General features: G+C 31.8%; 2 protein-coding genes across 5 annotated transcripts in view; one reads left to right on the forward strand and one right to left on the reverse strand.

The window, feature by feature from the left end:
* The window catches only part of LOC119613764 (serine/threonine-protein phosphatase PP2A 65 kDa regulatory subunit), a 163,918-nt gene extending 142,937 nt beyond the window's left edge, over positions 1–20,981 (reverse strand). Inside the window, exon 1 of one of the 3 annotated variants that reach the window (XM_037969797.1) lies at positions 20,612–20,931. In XM_037969797.1, coding sequence (XP_037825725.1) covers positions 20,612–20,695 — 84 coding nt within the window. In that variant the 5' untranslated portion in view covers positions 20,696–20,931. Of the gene's footprint in view, positions 1–20,611 lie in introns of all 3 variants that reach the window. The other 2 variants (XM_037969804.1, XM_037969813.1) reach the window with 2 other exon arrangements.
* On the forward strand, positions 1,819–3,143 carry LOC119613780. Of its 2 annotated transcripts, XR_005232271.1 has the most exons (3): positions 1,829–2,481; positions 2,555–2,769; positions 2,822–3,143. XR_005232271.1 is itself a non-coding variant. In XM_037969825.1 (2 exons), exon 1 carries the CDS (start codon positions 1,949–1,951, stop codon positions 2,324–2,326), a length of 378 nt encoding a protein of 125 aa, XP_037825753.1. In that variant the 5' UTR covers positions 1,819–1,948; the 3' UTR covers positions 2,327–2,481; positions 2,555–2,781. The 2 variants fall into 2 exon arrangements, 1 of the variants encoding a protein (XP_037825753.1); XM_037969825.1 differs by lacking the exon at positions 2,822–3,143 and having other exon boundaries at positions 1,819–2,481; positions 2,555–2,781.
* Positions 20,982–21,384: the final 403 nt, after the last annotated feature.

A 21,384-nucleotide genomic window follows, 5' to 3' on the forward strand; every position in this document is an offset into this window, starting at 1 on the left:
GTTATAATAAAATGAAATGCATTCTGTTGTGGAACATTTCTTAATTCCTTTTCAATTTTGAATTTGGTGAAAATCGCCCAAAGATACATCAAAGAAATTGCGACAACTAATTGGAAACGACCATTTTTTATTAAAATTTTTTTAAGTTAAATCTAATTTTGATAAAAAATTTAATTGTACTTTGGTAAATATTATTATTAATTAAATTTATAAGAAATTTTACATCAATGAAAATAGAACAAAGAAATATTCCTTCCCTGGGTAGATCCATTTTTGAAACTTGTAATCGTAAAAAGATATAGGAGAACAGCCCTTTTGTTCAAAAACATATATTTTTGATCGTTTATAGCATTTTAAGAAATATGACACTGATACTAACGCTCTACGTGAAAAATTTTCCAGAAAAACATCAGACCACCCCCAAACCGGATGATAATACGAATCTCTAAAGCTGGCCCAAAGGAATCATCCACGGGCATCCAGCGGTAAATTTGAGAAAAATTAGATATAACGTTATCTTAGCCAACTATTTTACGATGTTTGGTGGAATCGGGGCATATTGGAAGAGAATCGCGAAGGAAACCTTTAGCAGCTAAAGTTTAAAGAATTTGCCATATCTCATTCGAAAATCTGCCACACCTTTTACCATTTATTGTACCTTGTATATTGAGGTATAATACGATTAATCTCTGTTTCAAAGCTCCGAAGTAAATAATTCCACTGATTAACCGTCTAATTTTGATAAGATCAGGTCAATTCAACACGATATTTCATATACAAGAGATATTGCAAATTCTTTGAATTTTAGTTGGATGCGACTGGCGTCCGGACTAGTCAGGTGGTAGCACCAGGCTTGACTACTCCGCGAGCTTCTGGAGCAACAACAACAACAACCGCAAGTAGCCGGCCCAAGCTGGCTGCTTGTAAACCAAAACCGCCCACTAAGCCTTCGGGTGTGGGTAAAGGTCCCAGCGGTGGGGTACCTCTGCCTGTCGTGGCGAGTACCTCTGCAGCCGCAAAAGCAGCCCTTGCTGATTCAAAGTCAGCTCAATCCCTATCTTCGGGTGACAACAAGGTCTCCCAAGTGCCCTGTGCGAATGTGGAATCGTCGACCCTGATGTCGGATTCCTCTGCTGCACCTCCCCCTACATTGGAAAAGTCGTCGAACTCGTTGTCGGGCTCTTCCAATGTATCCCTAGAGTCTTCCCCCAGGCACAAAACACCTTCCAGAAGGGCTTTTGTTCATCGGCGGGCCGCCGAGCGCATCGTTGAGCGTCATGGCGCCAAACCCAACGATGCTTTAACGAGAGACGAGAAATCGTCCCTCGATTGGGCGAAAAGCCTCCTGGCTAGGCTAAAGGGCTCCGATCCTCCAGCTGAGGCAGAAGTGGTTAGACCTGCTGCCGAGGCGCCTAAACGGCAACGATCTGAGGAGGAGACCCTTACTTCTATGCCGAACGACCAGCCGACTAAACGTCAAAAACAGGCGCAAACCATTGTCATCAATAGGCCTTTCAGTGAAGTGGCTAGAAACCCACTGGTAAGGGCTATTGTTGACCAAAGCAACAGCGACGGAGCCATCTCCCAGGAAAAATGGGGGACTATCCGTCAGAAGATGCTAGGCGTGTACTGGAAGATCCTCAAGGAGAATCCAGGACCCGCCCCCCAAAACGATGATGCTGGTTGGTACCAGGGTCACATTAAGCTGCTAGCTTGTTCAAATGAGCGCTCTGCGCTTCTGCTCAAGCTAGCTATTCAATCCCTTGGGGAAGTGTGGCCAGGTGCAAGGTTGGACGTGATCCCGGTTAGCGAAATTCCTCGCAGGCCGAGATCAATTGCCACCATCCCAACTGAGCCACATGACCCGGCGGAAATTCTGGCGTTCCTACAAAGCGGAAATCCTCATCTACCTACCCATGATTGGAAGGTGGTGAAGGTTTCCGCCCCGATGGGAAATGTCAGAAAGGCGACTGTTGTCCTTAATAAGGAAACGTTGGCGCCATTGCGTGAATGCGGAGGTAAAGTTTACTATGGTTTTGATAGTATCTCCCTTCGCATTTATCGCAGTGACGCCAAACGCAGCGCCGCCGCCTCTGGTACTAAGCCGGAGGCTCCGTCCAAGGAGGATAATGGAAAGGCCGACGATCCCGCTGGTTCTGAGAACCAAGAAGACTCCCAGTCTACCACAGGTATAATGGGTGAGCTTCTTGGCAATCTGAAGTTAGCGGAGGATGGAGACAGTTCGCAGGATTCCGATCCTGAGGACGTCGACGTCACTGTCGTGTACGATCCTGATCTCGGAGATGGTGAAGGTAACCCAGATTAACCTTCACCACTCCAAAGCAGCATCAGCTGCTTTGCTCCTCCGGATGGCTGAGAGAGGGGAGGAGCTCATCTTGGTCCAAGAACCGTGGACCCACCACGGCAAAATCCTTGGACTATCTCTCAGAGGTTACAAACTTCTGTTTTCAAATCCTGCAGGTAATATTAAAAATATTAGAGCCTGTATTCTGGCCAAAAACCATTTAGATATCTTCATCTTATCTGATTACAGCGATGAGGATACGGTAGCGGCGGCACTTGAGACCGGAAACTCCACCATCTGGCTCCTTAGCTGCTATATGGCGCATGACCATGGTGAACAACCGCCAAACGACCTGGTCAGAGATCTAATGCGCGAAGCAAATAGGCGTCACGTTCCTGTGATAATTGGCGCTGATGCAAATGCTCATCACAGTGTCTGGGGCAGTTCAGACACCAACAGTAGAGGTGAGTGTTTACTTGACTTTTTATTAGAATTTAATATGACAGTCGTTAATAGAGGTTCAGAACCTACTTTTGTTGTGACAAACAGAAAGGAAGTTCTGGATATTACAGCTATTAGTACAAACTACATAGAATTGATCAAAGATTGGAATGTCTCCAATGACTGCTCCTTCTCTGATCACCGCTACCTGGACTTTGACATAGTGGTCCAGGTCAAAGTTTCAAAACCCTTTCTAAATAGAAGGAAAACAAATTGGGAGAGGCACAAAGCTTCTCTGAGTACTATTCTTCCCTCTGCTCCGACGGTAGAGAGCATAAGGGATATTGATTTGGCTGCAAATTGGATTGCTAGTTCTCTGAGCGTTGCCACGAAGAGATCTTGTAGATTATCCAGTGGCCTAAAAAAGGACAAACCACCGTGGTGGAGTCCTGACATAGCGAGCATGAGAAGGACATGCCGCCGTTCTTTTAACGAGGCTAAGAGATCAGGTAACTGGTCCCTTTATAAGGCAAACGTTAATAAGTTTAAAAATTTGGTTCGGAATGCGAAGCGGAACTCGTGGAGGGTTTTCTGAAAATGGATGGGAGCTGGACTTCAGGTAGTCAGGAGACTTTAGAGCTACTCCTTAATACTCACTTTCCTGGTTGTATTCCAATTAGTGATTTGACTAATTTCTCTCCAACTTCAATGCGGACTGTAACACGCGTGCCTATTGAAGATGACATTATCCGTTGGGCAATTAAAAGCTTTGATCCTTACAAAGCGCCCGGCCCTGATGGTATTATTCCTGCAGATCTTCAACACAATATAGATCTTGTAGTTCCTTGGCTGCGGAACTTATACACAGCCTGTCTCTCTTGGTCATACATTCCTACTCAATGGACCAAGTGTAATGTGATTTTTATTCCCAAGGGGGGTAAAACTTCACACACTAAGGCAAAAGATTACAGACCAATATGTCTGGCATCATTTATGCTGAAAACATTGGAAAGGATAATCGATATCCACATTAGGACCTCGATAGATAAATCCTTTCTCTCTGCCTCTCAACATGCATACACGAAGGGCAAATCTGTTGAGACGGCTCTTCATACTCTCGTTGGTCATATTGAAAAATCCATGAGGTATGGAAATTATTCACTGGTTGCCTTTCTTGATATAGAAGGCGCTTTTAATAACGTCAATCCTGCATCTATCTGCCAATCTCTATCTCGGGCTGGGTTTGGTAGGTCAGTTGTGGGATTTGTCGAGAGTCTTCTCTCAAATAGGATCATTGAATCCTCCCTAGGAGATACAGTAATCTCTAGTAAAGCTTTAAGAGGTACTCCACAAGGGGGAGTACTATCACCACTCTTATGGAACATGGCCATAAATGATATTCTGGTAAAACTAGACTCTCTTGGCTATAAAACAGTCGCCTATGCTGATGACGTCGCGGTTGCGGTATCAGGCGATCACCTTGAAACCATATCCCAAAGGCTAGAACAAGCACTAAAGATCATTAGCTCGTGGAGTGTCGAATGTGGTCTTAGTGTAAATCCTAGTAAAACGGAACTTGTGCTATTCTCTAGCAAATACAAGATTCCCTTATTTCCTCTTCCTTGCCTTAACGGCGAAGTATTAAAACTCTCGGACAGCGCTAAATATCTTGGCGTTATCCTAGATAAGAGACTATCTTGGAGTACAAATGTACTCTCTAGGGCATCTAAAGCCATTACGGCACTATATGTTTGTAGGAAGGCTATAGGAACATGCTGGGGCATAAACCCAATGAATGTTCACTGGCTCTTTGAGGCAGTTATTAAACCTATTATGCTATATGGGGTTGTTGTATGGTGGCACGCGCTTGAAAAGACTTCACTCAGACAACAACTGGAAAAAGTAATGAGATCAACTGCGCTTCTTATAACAGGCGCTCTCAGAACAACTCCTTCGAAGGCGCTGTTCACTATGCTCAACTGGCTCTCGGTCGATCTCCTTGCAAGGAAATTGGCTATGTCAACTGCGGCCAGATTGAGTGTAACTGGCAAATGGAAACAATGCTCCATAGGCCATGCTAGGATCATAGATCTTATACCGGATAATCAGTACATTGTTGATTATTGTATTCCAGTACCATCTCTAGTGAGAAAGTTCCAATATCATATATCTTCGGAGTATGAGGAATCTCTCCTTCCGCCGAATAATTGCTTCCGAGTGTATACAGACGGATCCAAGACGACGAAAGGAGTTGGTGGTGGCATTTTCATTGAGGAATTTGGAACGAAAATCTCCTTTCGACTTAATGATGAATGTAGTATCCTTCAGGCTGAAATATCGGCGATAAGGAGGGCGGTAAATTGGCTAAGGTACTATCGGATATCTAATAGGGATATCAGAATTTATACTGATAGTCAAGCTGCTATTAAATCCCTAACTGGTGTGTTCTCCACATCCAAAATTGTCCATGAATGCCGGACGTCTCTCAATGAGATGGCGAGACATTCGAACATCACCCTAATCTGGGTAAAGGGACATGGGAATTCGTATGGCAACGGTATTGCTGACACATTGGCAAGAGCTGGCACTATGCTTAGCAGAATGGATATTGATCAGTTCTGCGGTATACCACTACTTGCAGTTAAGAGGCAAATCAGTGAAAAATGCCTCTGCATCGCTCGCGACAAATGGTCGCGTGAACACACGTGCTCAACATGTAGAGCACTGTGGCCACAAATGGATCCTCAAAGGTCTAAATATCTTCTTGGTCTCCAAAGACCGCAGTTAAGTAGGCTGATATCAATAATCACTGGCCACTGTAAATTTGGGAACCATGCTAGACGCATTGGTCTCCCGTTCAACGACTACTGTAGGAGTTGTCAAAACGAGGATGAAGAAGAGACTATTACTCATCTTCTCTGCGATTGTCCTGCTTTGGCGGAGGCCCGTTTTCAGACGCTTGGATCGACCTATTTTGGTGATCTAACCGAATTGTCAAACATTCAATTAGAACGTCTTCTAGAGTTCATTAATTTGTCAAAATGGGTGTGAATCCTATTACTCACACTACTCATCCACGGCAGCTGCCCTGGCTTTCTCATTTCTCATCATCTTCTTCTCTCTGCAAATGTCTCTGTTCTTTCACTGTCCTCTATCTCTCCCTCTCTTTTCTTTTCTTCTTCTTACAGGTATTTTTACAAAGGGATCAACATGGACCCAAGTAAAGCCGAAATTGGCTACCTGTGTAAAACCTAACCTAAACCTAGTTGGAAAAGGTTTCTTCCGCCCTTTCTCAAGATGCCCCGATTCCGTCAAAAATCGCGAAATAGTTGGCTTAGATAACGTTATATCTAATTTTTCTCAAATTTACCGCTGGATGCCCGTGGATGATTCCTTTGGGCCAGCTTTAGAGATTTGTCTTATTATCCGGTTTGGGATAGGCTGATATTTTTTCGGAAAATTTTTCACGTGGAGCGTTAGTATCAGTGTCATATTTCTTAAAATGCTATAAACTATTAAAAATATATTTTTTTGAACAATAGGGCTCTTCTCCTATATCCTTTTAAGATTTACAAGCTTTATGATGTTCAAAAATAGATCTACCCAAGGAAAGAGAATTTCTTTGGCCTATTTTCATTCTTAGCCTAAAAATAATGATGTAAAATTTCTTATAAATTAGAAACAATATATACCCAAATGCAATTACATCTTTTATCAAAATTAGATTTAACTTAAAAAAAAAATTTAATAAAATATGGCCGTTTCCAATTAGTTGTCGCAATTTCTTTGATTTAGCTTTGGGCGATTTTCACCAAATTTAAAATTGAAAAGTAAATAAGAAATGTTCCACAACAAAATGCATTCCATTTTATTATAACAACATCAATTTATAAAATACATGTGTTTCGAACAAAAAATCTAACGTAATATTTTCATAATTTTATACAAATCACGTCAAGCAGTAATATAACGAGAGCGTTTCCAATTAGCTGACCACAGCTGTATATCCATGGTGTAGGGTATCATACAGTCGGCCATGTCCGGCTATACTTTCCTACTTGTTTTTATTTAGGAAGTATGTATATAATAGTTACCAAATTTCTGAAATTATGATATTCTAAAAGCTTTTATTTAAGAATTGGAATTTATTGGATTGCTTTAATTTAAATTTATCTTCTGTAGATTAATTTCCACAAGATTAAACAATTTTCTTCACAAACATGAAGATTTAGATTTTCATGTATAAAATAATTAAATTTATGTAATCCCGAAATCCCGAAAAATTCCGAATCCCGGGTTTTGTAAAAGTCAGTCCCGTTTGGCATCCCTAGTGGATATATAAGATTCGGCATGGCCTATTATAACACTCTTACTTGTTTTTTTGCAAATTTTCCCCCTCGAAATATTATAAATAACAAATAAATTGTTTATTTGACAAATTGTTTATTACAGTTAATTGAGGTAAAATTGAATTTACAATTGTAATATTTTAAATAGTGTAATTTTCAATAAATTAAAAAGTTCAGTAATTCGTTTTTTCCTGTTGTATGCGGTATCTGTAAAACCAAATTTTCAAGTTTTTTTAATATTTGCCAAAATTTTCTGTAGAATAAATTGTAATTTAAAAATTTTTCACAATTTATTTAACAATTTTCACATTGAATTTTTTTTTTTTTTTTTTTGACTTAATAAAAATTTAAAAAAAAATTAAAGTTTTTAAAACAGTTCTAAAAAGCTTTACGGAATAAGTATGGACTCATATAAGTAATGTAGAACTAGTACAGAAATCGTTCCATAACACTAGTTCTAAAACGATTCCTTAAAAGCTTTTTAGAATGATCTTATGGTTAATTGAATGATCTAATCTTAATGATCGAATGATCTAATCTTAATTGTAACACCACTAGTTCTAAGGATGTTATAAAAGAATCTGAATTGGTTCCGATAGCATAAGTTCTAGAACTAAAGATAAACGATCCAATTCTAAAATTTTTCCTGGGTTGTTTGAATTTTAATTGAAAAATATTATTTAATAGTAAAATTAAAAGAAATGTCGGAGATTTAAAAATAATTTTCATTGCGTAAAAGTTTATTGTGTTCAATGTGACGAATTTACGCAACCAATTTTCTTCAAGCAGTTTGCAGTGTTGAACAAAATTCGTAGTTCGTCCCAAGATCTTCTCAAAAATTAATTAAAAGCCCAAGATCTTCTCAAAAATTAATTTTATAGATAATTTAACATTTTGAAGAAATTTTTTTATGGTTTCTTAATTTTATTTAAGAAACAACGAAAGTGGGACCTCCGATTCAGCTATGCTGAAATAAACAGTTTCTTAGGTGGAACACATGTCTTATATTGATTCAGATGATGAACATTTTTTATAGTTTGTGCTTTTACTGGTACATTTTCACATCTTGAACAACTCCTGGCTATTCTATTGACACTAACTTCGAAATCGTGTGTCATATCCTATCTTAGATCAACTTTGGCAAAGGGTTTAGTTCATTATCATGCTGAAAATCGCATAAAAGTGAAGTGTTCTACTCGGTATACTCAACCATTTGATACGTTAACTCCGATTCATAAATCTGGAAACCGATGTGATGTTTCTAATTATAGGTCTATTTCTAAATTGACGACTATATCCAAAATTTTCGAATATGCTGTTTATGAAATCTTATATTTTGCTACAAAATCTCTTATAATTCCTCAACAACATGGTTTTAGAAATAATAAATCTACGATTTTTAATCTAGCTATTTTTACAGATTATAGTCTATCACATTTGGATTTGGGTTTACAAATCGATGCTATATATACAGACTTTTCAAAAGCCTTTGGCAAAATTTCTCATTCTATTCTATTAAGAAAGCTTCACTATTTAGGAATACGTTCATCTTTTCATAAGTGGTTGTCATCATATCTTGGAAATAGAATTTGTTTTGTTAACATATAAGCAAGTATCAGGGGTTCCCCAGGGAAGTATTTTGGGTCCTCTTCTCTTTAATCTTTTTGTCAACGACATATTTCAATGCTTCAAACACTCTAATTTTTTACTATATGCTGACGTTCTGAAGGTTTTCTCCAAAATTGAATATTCTTTTGATATACTAAGAATACAAAATGATCTTGATAATTTAATTTTCTGGTGTAATAATAATCACTTAAAATTTAATCTGAATAAATGTATTCACATTTCTTATTCTCGTTCTCGTAATCAATTTAATTTCCCATATAAATTGGTTACTTCCCAGCAAAAAATAATTGATGTCACACTTTACAAACGACATCTTAATCACATCTAAAAATGCGATTGCATACTTTTCGCTTTTATAAACCAAACATATACTTACAAAGAAAAGAGATGTAGAAAAGTCACTACAAACAACATATTCAAAGTACTTCAAATTTTGATGAAAAACCAATGAAATTTACATAAGCGTTTCATTGAAAGAATGTGGTTTATTTTTGACATACAAATATCGGATTTTTACAGCTTCTAAAGATAAGGGTAGATGTAGTTCAAAGTTGTCAAAAATGAACAACATCCCTCCAATGACACGCTAATGTAAAATTCATAGGTTTTTCACCTGAATTTGAAGCACTTCGGGTTACGAGTTGTGATGAAAATTCTACATCTTTTTCCACCCTTTTTTGCTGGGTTATAATATAAAAAAGAAAATTAAATTATGGATTTGGGCATATTATTTGATTCCAAATTGACTTTCAAACCTCATTTATATTATTTAATACCTAAAGCATATTACACACTTGCGTTTCTTATCGAAATTGTACTGAATTTTTAGACCCATATACATTTAAATTGTTATTCTCGTCATTTGTACGATCTAAATTAGAATATGGTGCGATCATTTGGAGTCCATTATGCACCAGTCATATTACTCGCATAGAAAACGTTCAAAGAAAATTTATTCGTTATGCTTTGCCACATCCCTATTATATCTATACGCATCCATCTTATGAATCCCGTTGCTTACATTTAGGTATGATAACTTTAGAAAAGAGACGTAAAATACAGTCGATGTTGCTGGTTTTTGACTTAATTAATGGACATATGTCCATATCAATATATACTGATTGCCCAGAACTTTTGTAAAAAATACCATTGTAGGCAGATTATTTCTTCGTCATAGAAATCTGTTTTATATCGGTCTACATCATAGAAACTATACATTAAATAGTCCTATAAATAGATCATTAAATTACTTAAATACTTTAAACGATAAATATTCTTTGGAATTTAATGCATCAAAAACTAATTTTAAAAATTTGAATTAATATTTTACTGATAATGTATAAGCCAATATATATACACTCAAACCTCGTTTTATGCGATTAATTCGTTTCGCAAAATAGCGCATAATTCAAATACGCACAAAATTATACACTAGCTCCATACAAAATCCACTAATTGGGTTTTAAATAAAAAAGGGCACATTTTCAAATTATTCCCTTAAAAGTCAAACAAAATCGCATATAAAAAATCAACAAAAATTTAATTCTTTACTGAAACCATAAAAAATAAAGGAAACAAACAACAAAACAATACCAAATGCAAATAATGAAGAAAATGTACAACATTTCTTAAAAATAAAACTTAATATTTCTTCATGTACAAAGGATTTGAACAATACTTTATATATCCGAAAAAATCAGTAGTTGTACTTTGTTGATCACTTTTTTTGGATGTATGTGGACCAAAATTTTCCTCAAAATCATTTTTGCAAAGAACTAATTCAAATTCGCATAAAACGATGTTTGAGTGTATATTAATCGCATATGGCCCATTGGGCGCGATTAAATAAAGACTGAAATAAATAAAATGAAAAAAAATTATACAATTTTTAAATTTTTTTAGATTCATCTTGACATTTCCAAGTATAAATTGATGGTATCTAAGACCACAGTGACCAGTAAACACTTATTACTGATGTTAAGGAAAAGTTCTGTACCAATTTCCATTAAGCTTTTTAAAATTCCTCAATTTTAACTAATTTTCCTGGAGTATTTTATAATTTTAGTACATAAAAAGTTTTTTATTGAAAAAATTTTTTTTCTTAAATATAAAAAGTGTTCTTCAAAAAATATAGGGCAATGCTGGCAATCATTTATCTCTTATATAATTTATATAAAAATTGGGACTGAGTCAAAGGTTATATCCATTTAAATTTAAAAAACTTAAAAAAGGCGAATTTTCGCAAATTTTTTGGAAAAAAGTATTTTTTTTATTTTTAAGTTATCTTTAAAAATTTCTAAGATATATAAAGAATTTATATAAATATTTTAAGTAAAATATTTTAAGTAAAAAAATTGAGGAGACCAGGTCCATGCAAAAAATTTATATTTTTTATATAAAATTCAACTTTAGACCAAAAATTCCCAAATCGCAAAGTCGATATCAAAATATAGTAACCCATTTTAGATGGCCCAGCATGTTCTTAATTACATATTTCGTTTAGTGTAGCACTTCTTCTTTAAACATTTAATATTATTTTTTCTAATCAAATTACTTTTGAATTTCTGTTAAATATTTTCTTTAAATAAAAAATATTTTTGTCGTTAGGAAATATTTAATGTTATGCAATGTCTGAAATAAAACCCTACAACTATCCATTCTAAACCCAAATTTTGGGATGTAAATATAGCGATCCATATAAAATAACAAAAAGAAACCCTAAATATTTCACATTAAATATCAATAACACATTACAAAATATTTCAATTGAAATGCTTAAACCAACATTTTTAGATTCTATTAATTAATTTGTATCCATAGTTTAAATTCAGAGGGGGGCAATGTGTTGTAGCACTTCCACTTTAAACAATATTAGAAAGTCTATATAACTGCAAAATTTCGTTAAAAAATATTCATAAATAGACATTTTATTTAAATTTTAAAATTTTTGTCTTCGTGAAAATTCAACAAAAAACTATTTTTGACACATTTTTTAAAAAAGTTTTCTATGAATTTCTGAATTGCAAATAAAATTATACATTTCTAAAAAGTAGACTTAATTACCAATCTATTGATATATAAAACGACTACCTTGTCCTTTTCACATTTAAAACTAAGGAGGAAATATTTAACACCTCTTGGTAAAATTGCAAAATTGTGACAGCAAAAATTAAATAATACGCATACCACACGTATCGAACACAATAATAAAAAAACCAAAGGAGGCAATTTTACCTTGAGATGTTAAATATTTTCTCCTTAGTTTACCATGTGAAAAGGACAAAGTAGACGTTTTATATCTCTTAGCTCTTTAGATTTTACTGTAATATGCTCACTTAGTGTTCGCTGGTCCTTTTGGAATAAATTTCTCCTAGTTAACCACACCTAACCTTAAATATTTGACACATACGAAGATTCAACAGCGTGGTAATTTTTTTCGATTTTAGTATTTACACGAACAGCTCCAAACATGTGAAATTTTATTGCGATATATCCAATAGTTTCCAATTTCAAAAAATAAAAGTTGGAAACTAATGTATATTTTTTTGAAAAACAGCCATTAAACTTTTGAACTTTAGAAGCCAGCCCACCCAAAAGAACGTCTACTTTCGGGTGGTCCGATAAAAAATATCTACAGTGTCTCTCATAAGTATTCGAATTTAGGTAAACTATGAAAAGAAACCAAATTTAATAATATATTTTGTGTGGAAAATAAATAAATTAATTTGTTATATTGTCTAGATAGTCCTTAGTTTTGATATCACGCCCCTTAAAATTTGAAAACTTTACATTTACTTAAATTATTTGTGCTTTTTTTAAAAAAAGTCCATGAAACTACTTCACAAAAGTATGCGAATTTTTCCCGTATTTCATATTTGATCATATTATACGATACACAAATTTTAGAATCGCATGGTTTTATGCTTAATATTGTTTTAAGGGGTTACTATCAACCGCATGGATATATTTTTGACCCATTTGGTCCACAATTTTGGGGGATTTGTACCCCCTTTTCATGTAATATCATTAAAATGGCGATTTTTGGCTATATTTGTATGTTTTCACCCTTTTTCCAGAGATAAAACCAAAATTTAATATTGGAATTTAATAGAACCCATAGGGTATCTAAAAATAATATTTTTTGTTATAAGGATCTGTACTTAAACGTTCCAAGATGTATTTTTTGGTATCGTTTTTCAGTTTCTAATTGAATTATCTGGATCATAAGTCCCTTTTCGTACCTCTAGGGACGATATTTTCCGACAAAGTTGTCTAGTGTATATTCATGTACATATTGGCACTAATGTATTTTAAATTTTCAATATATTATAGCGGTATACAACCCCAAAACATGCCTTAACAAAACGTCATCCGTTACAATAACACTGTAAGTCCTAAATTTTGGTTTTAATTTGATCATAGTAAATAATATTTAAACACATATCAACATTTTTGATGTGATCATAATGATATCGTGCCATGCAGCATGGAGGCCATTGGTATATAAAAATAATGATTTTACTATTTTGAATGGTGCTTCTTCGAGGCATGTTTTGGAGTTTTACACTTCCACAACACATTAAAAACTTAAAATGTATAAAAGCTGATATCTAAAAGAATATATACCAGAAAACTTTCCCCGAAAATAGTTGATCCTAGTATTATAAAAATGGACTTAAGTTCCAATATATTGAATTAGCGACAGAAAAATGATCCGAATAATTTATCTTGGAACGTTTAAATACAGATTCTTGTAACAAAAAATATTATTTTTAGATACCCCAAGGGGTCTTTTAAGTCCCAATATCAAATTTTTGTTTTATATCTAGAAAAAAGGAGAAAAATTTGCAATTATGGCCAAAAATCGCCATTTTAATGATATTACATGAAAAGAGGGTACAAATTCCCCAAAATTGTGGACCAAATGGGCCAAAAATATATCTTTTCCGTGGATAGTAACCCCTTAAAACAATATTACGCATAAAAACCATTCGATTCTAAAATTTGTGTTGCGTATAATATGATCAAATATGAAATACAGGAAAAATTCGTATACTTTTGTGAGGCAATTTCATGGACTTTTTTTAAAAAAGCACAATTAATTTAAGTCAATGCAAATTTTTCAAGTTTTAAAAAGCGTGATATCAAACATAAGGACTATCTAGACAATATAACAAATTAATTTATTTATTTTGCACACAAAATATATTATTAAATTTGGTTTCTTTTTATAGTTTACCCAAATTCGAATAATTATGAGAGACACTGTACGTCATTTTACTTACAACACAGTGCAACAGCCATTTTCACACATGAAAAAATCTATACGTACAAGAAACTGTGGACCATTGTGTTAACTTTGTGTTCTCAGTTTTTCATAATCAGCTCTTATGCCCCTGTAAAAGTACCTTAAAGTTTAAAGGACATACGATTTCAAAAGGAATTTCAAATTTATTTGAAAAAATGTTATTATAAATATCAAATGAAATTGAGAATTTCTTCTTTAAAATTATACAAATTTTTTCAATTCATCGGGATTAAAAAAGAACTGGAAGCTTAAAGGTCAAAACACATACAATACTTTACGACGAACTGCGACTGACAGCTACGCAACGTAAAAAAGTGATACATAATTGTTGCGTTGATAAAGAAAAACTAATTAGATATGTTTTAATCAGAGACAGAAAATAATTATTATCTATGAAATTTTTGGTTAAAAAAATCAGTATGAAAGAATCGTCCTAGAAATGTTTTGAATGTACCAAAATATTTCCCAGACCATTTTTTATCGATTTCTTCAATAAACTTTTTTTTCTTGATTTTTATAATAAAATTTTTTTATCGATTTCTTCAATAAACTTTTTTTTTCTTGATTTTTATAATAAAAATTGAAAATAAAAACAAGTAAGAAAGTATAGTCGGGCGTGGCCGACCATATGATACCCTACACCAGTTATGAATATTAAATGTGATTTATTTTCATAATAAAGCATTTATCTTCAATATTCCCTTGTTCCGATACATTTAAGCAATTTATGGATGAAAAACTAATTTTCTGAAAGAGGCTTTATATGGGGTCTAGGGGCAAATATGGACCAAGCCCGATAAAATTTTGTGAATATATTTAAATTTACATAATATTTTATTGTGCTGAATTTCATCGCGATATCAGTGGTAAAGAAATTTTACCAATTTTCTATTAATCTCTCTTTAAACCCGATCATTTTTAATGTGTTTTAAAGTTAAATATCGCATAATGAGTTTTATAATTCCAAAAAATAAAAATCATTGCCTGATTTTTATTTATGCTTTTTGGCTATGCCTTTTGGTTTAAAAATTATTTGTATTTTTTATTATTGATTTTTATTTGAAAAAGTTCTCAGTAATTTTTACGAAAAATATAAAAAATTCAAATCAAAAACAATTTGTATTTTCTGAGAAATAAAATACAAACCAAATAAAATTTGTAATTTTAATTTTTTTTAAATAAAAATAATAACAATTACTGTCTCCGGTTTTAATAATATAAAATATATTACAATATAAAATATTTAATGTAAAAAAGTTATACTTTGGTAAAAAAAATATTTAATTTTAAAATGGTGTTTTTCGCACACACATAAATTACAATTATACACAACAAAAAAGACTAAACAATAATTTTGAGTTTTGTTTTTATTTTCATTTTCCCTTCCTCTTTTTTTCGTACGCCAAAGTTGAATAATTTTTAACTTTTTTACTTCGTGCACAAGTTTGACGGATTTATTGTGACGGCTCTCATTTAAATACATATAGTGAACACGAGCTGTCAGTCGCAATTTGTCGTAAAGGTCTGCATGTGTTTGGACCTTAAAGAAAATGTACAACATTTCTTAAAAATAAAACTTAATATTTCTTCATGTACAAAGGATTTGAACAATACTTTATATATCCGAAAAAATCAGTAGTTGTACTTTGTTGATCACTTTTTTTGAATGTATGTGGACCAAAATTTTCCTCAAAATCATTTTTGCAAAGAACTAATTCAAATTCGCATAAAACGATGTTTGAGTGTATATTAATCGCATATGGCCCATTGGGCGCGATTAAATAAAGACTGAAATAAATAAAATGAAAAAAAATTATACAATTTTTAAATTTTTTTAGATTCATCTTGACATTTCCAAGTATAAATTGATGGTATCTAAGACCACAGTGACCAGTAAACACTTATTACTGATGTTAAGGAAAAGTTCTGTACCAATTTCCATTAAGCTTTTTAAAATTCCTCAATTTTAACTAATTTTCCTGGAGTATTTTATAATTTTAGTACATAAAAAGTTTTTTATTGAAAAATTTTTTTTTCTTAAATATAAAAAGTGTTCTTCAAAAAATATAGGGCAATGCTGGCAATCATTTATCTCTTATATAATTTATATAAAAATTGGGACTGAGTCAAAGGTTATATCCATTTAAATTTAAAAAACTTAAAAAAGGCGAATTTTCGCAAATTTTTTGGAAAAAAGTATTTTTTTTTATTTTTAAGTTATCTTTAAAAATTTCTAAGATATATAAAGAATTTATATAAATATTTTAAGTAAAATATTTTAAGTAAAAAAATTGAGGAGACCAGGTCCATGCAAAAAATTTATATTTTTTATATAAAATTCAACTTTAGACCAAAAATTCCCAAATCGCAAAGTCGATATCAAAATATAGTAACCCATTTTAGATGGCCCAGCATGTTCTTAATTACATATTTCGTTTAGTGTAGCACTTCTTCTTTAAACATTTAATATTATTTTTTCTAATCAAATTACTTTTGAATTTCTGTTAAATATTTTCTTTAAATAAAAAATATTTTTGTCGTTAGCAAATATTTAATGTTATACAATGTCTGAAATAAAACCCTACAACTATCCATTCTAAACCCAAATTTTGGGATGTAAATATAGCGATCCATATAAAATAACAAAAAGAAACCCTAAATATTTCACATTAAATATCAATAACACATTACAAAATATTTCAATTGAAATGCTTAAACCAACATTTTTAGATTCTATTAATTAATTTGTATCCATAGTTTAAATTCAGAGGGGGGCAATGTGTTGTAGCACTTCCACTTTAAACAATATTAGAAAGTCTATATAACTGCAAAATTTCGTTAAAAAATATTCATAAATAGACATTTTATTTAAATTTTAAAATTTTTGTCTTCGTGAAAATTCAACAAAAAACTATTTTTGACACATTTTTTAAAAAAGTTTTCTATGAATTTCTGAATTGCAAATAAAATTATACATTTCTAAAAAGTAGACTTAATTACCAATCTATTGATATATAAAACGACTACCTTGTCCTTTTCACATTTAAAACTAAGGAGGAAATATTTAACACCTCTTGGTAAAATTGCAAAATTGTGACAGCAAAAATTAAATAATACGCATACCACACGTATCGAACACAATAATAAAAAAACCAAAGGAGGCAATTTTACCTTGAGATGTTAAATATTTTCTCCTTAGTTTACCATGTGAAAAGGACAAAGTAGACGTTTTATATCTCTTAGCTCTTTAGATTTTACTGTAATATGCTCACTTAGTGTTCGCTGGTCCTTTTGGAATAAATTTCTCCTAGTTAACCACACCTAACCTTAAATATTTGACACATACGAAGATTCAACAGCGTGGTCATTTTTTTCGATTTTAGTATTTACACGAACAGCTCCAAACATGTGAAATTTTATTGCGATATATCCAAAAGTTTCCAATTTCAAAAAATAAAAGTTGGAAACTAATGTATATTTTTTTGAAAAACAGCCATTAAACTTTTGAACTTTAGAAGCCAGCCCACCCAAAAGAACGTCTACTTTCGGGTGGTCCGATAAAAAATATCATCATCATAGTCATTTTACTTACAACACAGTGCAACAGCCATTTTCACACATGAAAAAATCTATACGTACAAGAAACTGTGGACCATTGTGTTAACTTTGTGTTCTCAGTTTTTCATAATCAGCTCTTATGCCCCTGTAAAAGTACCTTAAAGTTTAAAGGACATACGATTTCAAAAGGAATTTCAAATTTATTTGAAAAAATGTTATTATAAATATCAAATGAAAATGAGAATTTCTTCTTTAAAATTATACAAATTTTTTCAATTCATCGGGATTAAAAAAGAATTGGAAGCTTAAAGGTCAAAACACATACAATACTTTACGACGAACTGCGACTGACAGCTACGCAACGTAAAAAAAGTGATACATAATTGTTGCGTTGATAAAGAAAAACTAATTAGATATGTTTTAATCAGAGACAGAAAATAATTATTATCTATGAAATTTTTGGTTAAAAAAATCAGTATGAAAGAATCGTCCTAGAAATGTTTTGAATGTACCAAAATATTTCCCAGACCATTTTTTATCGATTTCTTCAATAAACTTTTTTTTCTTGATTTTTATAATAAAATTTTTTTATCGATTTCTTCAATAAACTTTTTTTTTCTTGATTTTTATAATAAAAATTGAAAATAAAAACAAGTAAGAAAGTATAGTCGGGCGTGGCCGACCATATGATACCCTACACCAGTTATGAATATTAAATGTGATTTATTTTCATAATAAAGCATTTATCTTCAATATTCCCTTGTTCCGATACATTTAAGCAATTTATGGATGAAAAACTAATTTTCTGAAAGAGGCTTTATATGGGGTCTAGGGGCAAATATGGACCAAGCCCGATAAAATTTTGTGAATATATTTAAATTTACATAATATTTTATTGTGCTGAATTTCATCGCGATATTTGTGTTGATAAGTTAATTTGGGACATTAAAGTAATTTTCTGAAGGGGACTTTGTATGGGAGCTAGGGTCAAATGGGGCCCGATCTTTATGAAATTTGGCAGGGTCATCAAGACTTCTATAAAACTTAGTTGTGCCATATTTTATCGATATATCTGTATATTTAACATAATTATGAGCTCAGATTCCCTTTTCGGGGGTTCTCTCCTATGGGGGCGACCTGTACCTTGCGCACAAGGTTTACATGGACAGCCAGCCAGACGGACGGACGGACGGACATAGCTTAATCGTCTCAGAAAACGATTCTAAGCCGATTGGTATACTTTAAGGTGGGTCTAGGACGAATATTTTTGTATGTTACAAACATCAGCACAAATCCAATATACCCTCCCCACTAAAGTGGTGTAGGGTACAATTATTTTTGATTTTTATTCTATTTGTTTCAATAAAAAATTATTTATGTTGTTTTTAATAATACTCATTCAGTAATTTTTATTTACTCAAACAAAAAATAGAAATCAATCAATGATTTTTATTTTTCAAAGCAAAGAATAAAAATCACCTAAAAAATATTAATTTTTCAATTTTCGAATCGATGATATCAGTGGTAAAGAAATTTTACCAATTTTCTATTAATCTCTCTTTAAACCCGATCATTTTTAATGTGTTTTAAAGGTAAATATCGCATAATGAGTTTTATAATTCCAAAAAATAAAAATCATAGCCTGATTTTTATTTATGCTTTTTGGCTATGCCTTTTGGTTTAAAAATTATTTGTATTTTTTATTATTGATTTTTATTTGAAAAAGTTGTCAGTAATTTTTACGAAAAATATAAAAAATTCAAATCAAAAACAATTTGTATTTTCTGAGAAATAAAATACAAACCAAATAAAATTTGTAATTTTAATTTTTTTAAAATAAAAATAATAACAATTACTGTCTCTGGTTTTAATAATATAAAATATATTACAATATAAAATATTTAATGTAAAAATGTTATACTTTGGTAAAAAAAAAAATATTTAATTTTAAAATGGTGTTTTTCGCACACACATAAATTACAATTATACACAACAAAAAAGACTAAACAATAATTTTGAGTTTTGTTTTTATTTTCATTTTCCCTTCCTCTTTTTTTCGTACGCCAAAGTTGAATAATTTTTAACTTTTTTACTTCGTGCACAAGTTTGACGGATTTATTGTGACGGCTCTCATTTAAATACATATAGTGAACACGAGCTGTCAGTCGCAATTTGTCGTAAAGGTCTGCATGTGTTTGGACCTTAAAGAAAATTTGCCACAAAAAAGTAGTGAAACATTTTTATTTTAAAAATCACTTTCTTTAAATTTACATTCTTTTTAGATGTATTGTCTAAGTGAGCCAAATGAATAATATAGGTGGAATGCATATATTCGCAGCTTTCATTAGATACCAATATTAGGGTCATACAATATTCATTTGAAATTGTTAGTCTTTTTAACTTTGAAGTCCAGGATACAAAAGCTGATTGTAAAAAACAGAACATGCAGATTTTGCTATAAATAGACACCAGTTTCACATACATATCAACTTTTCTATGTGTGAAAGCTTTGTTTCAAAATTGTTACAGGGTGCAATCAAAGAGTCTGAATGGTACAATTTTTGACATGATTTTGAAGCCAAAAAAATTTATAGCCTTTATCTTCTCAAAAAGTCTGTTATTATTACTTGTTCCAAATCTTTTTATATTCGTTATAGGTATTATACCAATATTATTATTGTTTATAAAACGTTTTAAGTTTAGGTTTGTTCCAAAATACCTATCACCCTGGGGCTATACCTAGTTATATTATTGAAATCGCATCCATTTATCTTAAAAAAATGCACAAATGAAAATAGAATAACAGTTGTTTTTTTATTAATTCATTTCACTAGATTTGTCATCTAATTTATTTTATGTAAGTGTCTGGGTTTGGCTTGGAGCGACTGTATATACATATGTACATATACGTATGTACATACATATATATGTATATGACAAAAATATGTATTAAAAACCATTTTTTGAACAATCAAATATCACCTGTATTAATTTTGTACATTATGCACATAGCAAACTTACTTGGACATCTTCATTTTTAAGCTCATCTATAAGAACAGCAATTGGGTAGAGCGAATCATCGACGGTTTTGTCACTGGTTGCCATTTTTGAATCACAAGGAATTGTGAAAATGTATAAGGTTAGATTTACTAATTTTTTGAAAATGTATTGTTTCACTTTTTAACTAGCAAAATTAATGAAATGTTGCGAATTCTCAAATGAATGTTATTTGATTTAAAAAAATTGATGGTCTAATATATCAACCAATTTATTTCGCAAACTATTTACGACGAAATTTCGGGTTATTCGTCAAGAATTTTTCACTTTATAAGAATTAGCGTTGCCAATATGTAAGTAAAATCATTCTTTTTAATCCCAATAATAAAATTACTATGTACACATGAAAAAATTACTTATTATACGAAGGTTGAATTTTTACATTTTGAAAAAAGTTGTCTTTCCGACTTATGTGAAAAATAAAATGCTGCAAGATTTAAAAATGAAAATTTTTTTTTTAATTTTCCTATAAAAAGCATAAAGCATCATTGAATTATTTTTTTAAGTCTTACCATCAAATTCTTATAAATCGTTTATTTTGGGCTTATTGCGCACATTTTCCATACAAAATACCTACAGTAAACCATCAACAACTTTATTAAGTTTTTATCAATATGAGAGTTATTTTTTAGACGGATTTTGTTATTATGACTTATTTCGAATATTATTTAAAAAATGGACATACGCAATGTATTAGATTTTTTCCTTCAAGATAGTCAATTAGCATTTTTAAACAA

Source organism: Lucilia sericata, unplaced genomic scaffold (genome assembly GCF_015586225.1).
Source record: "Lucilia sericata isolate MDLA Ls3-8-SP2 unplaced genomic scaffold, ASM1558622v1 Contig000040F_arrow, whole genome shotgun sequence".
Taxonomy (NCBI): Eukaryota; Metazoa; Arthropoda; class Insecta; order Diptera; family Calliphoridae; genus Lucilia; species Lucilia sericata.

What these genes read in the sequence shown, in the direction of transcription:
- LOC119613780 (XM_037969825.1), top strand. Translation starts at nt 1,949, where the DNA reads ATGGGAAATGTCAGAAAGGCGACTGTTGTCCTTAATAAGGAAACGTTG.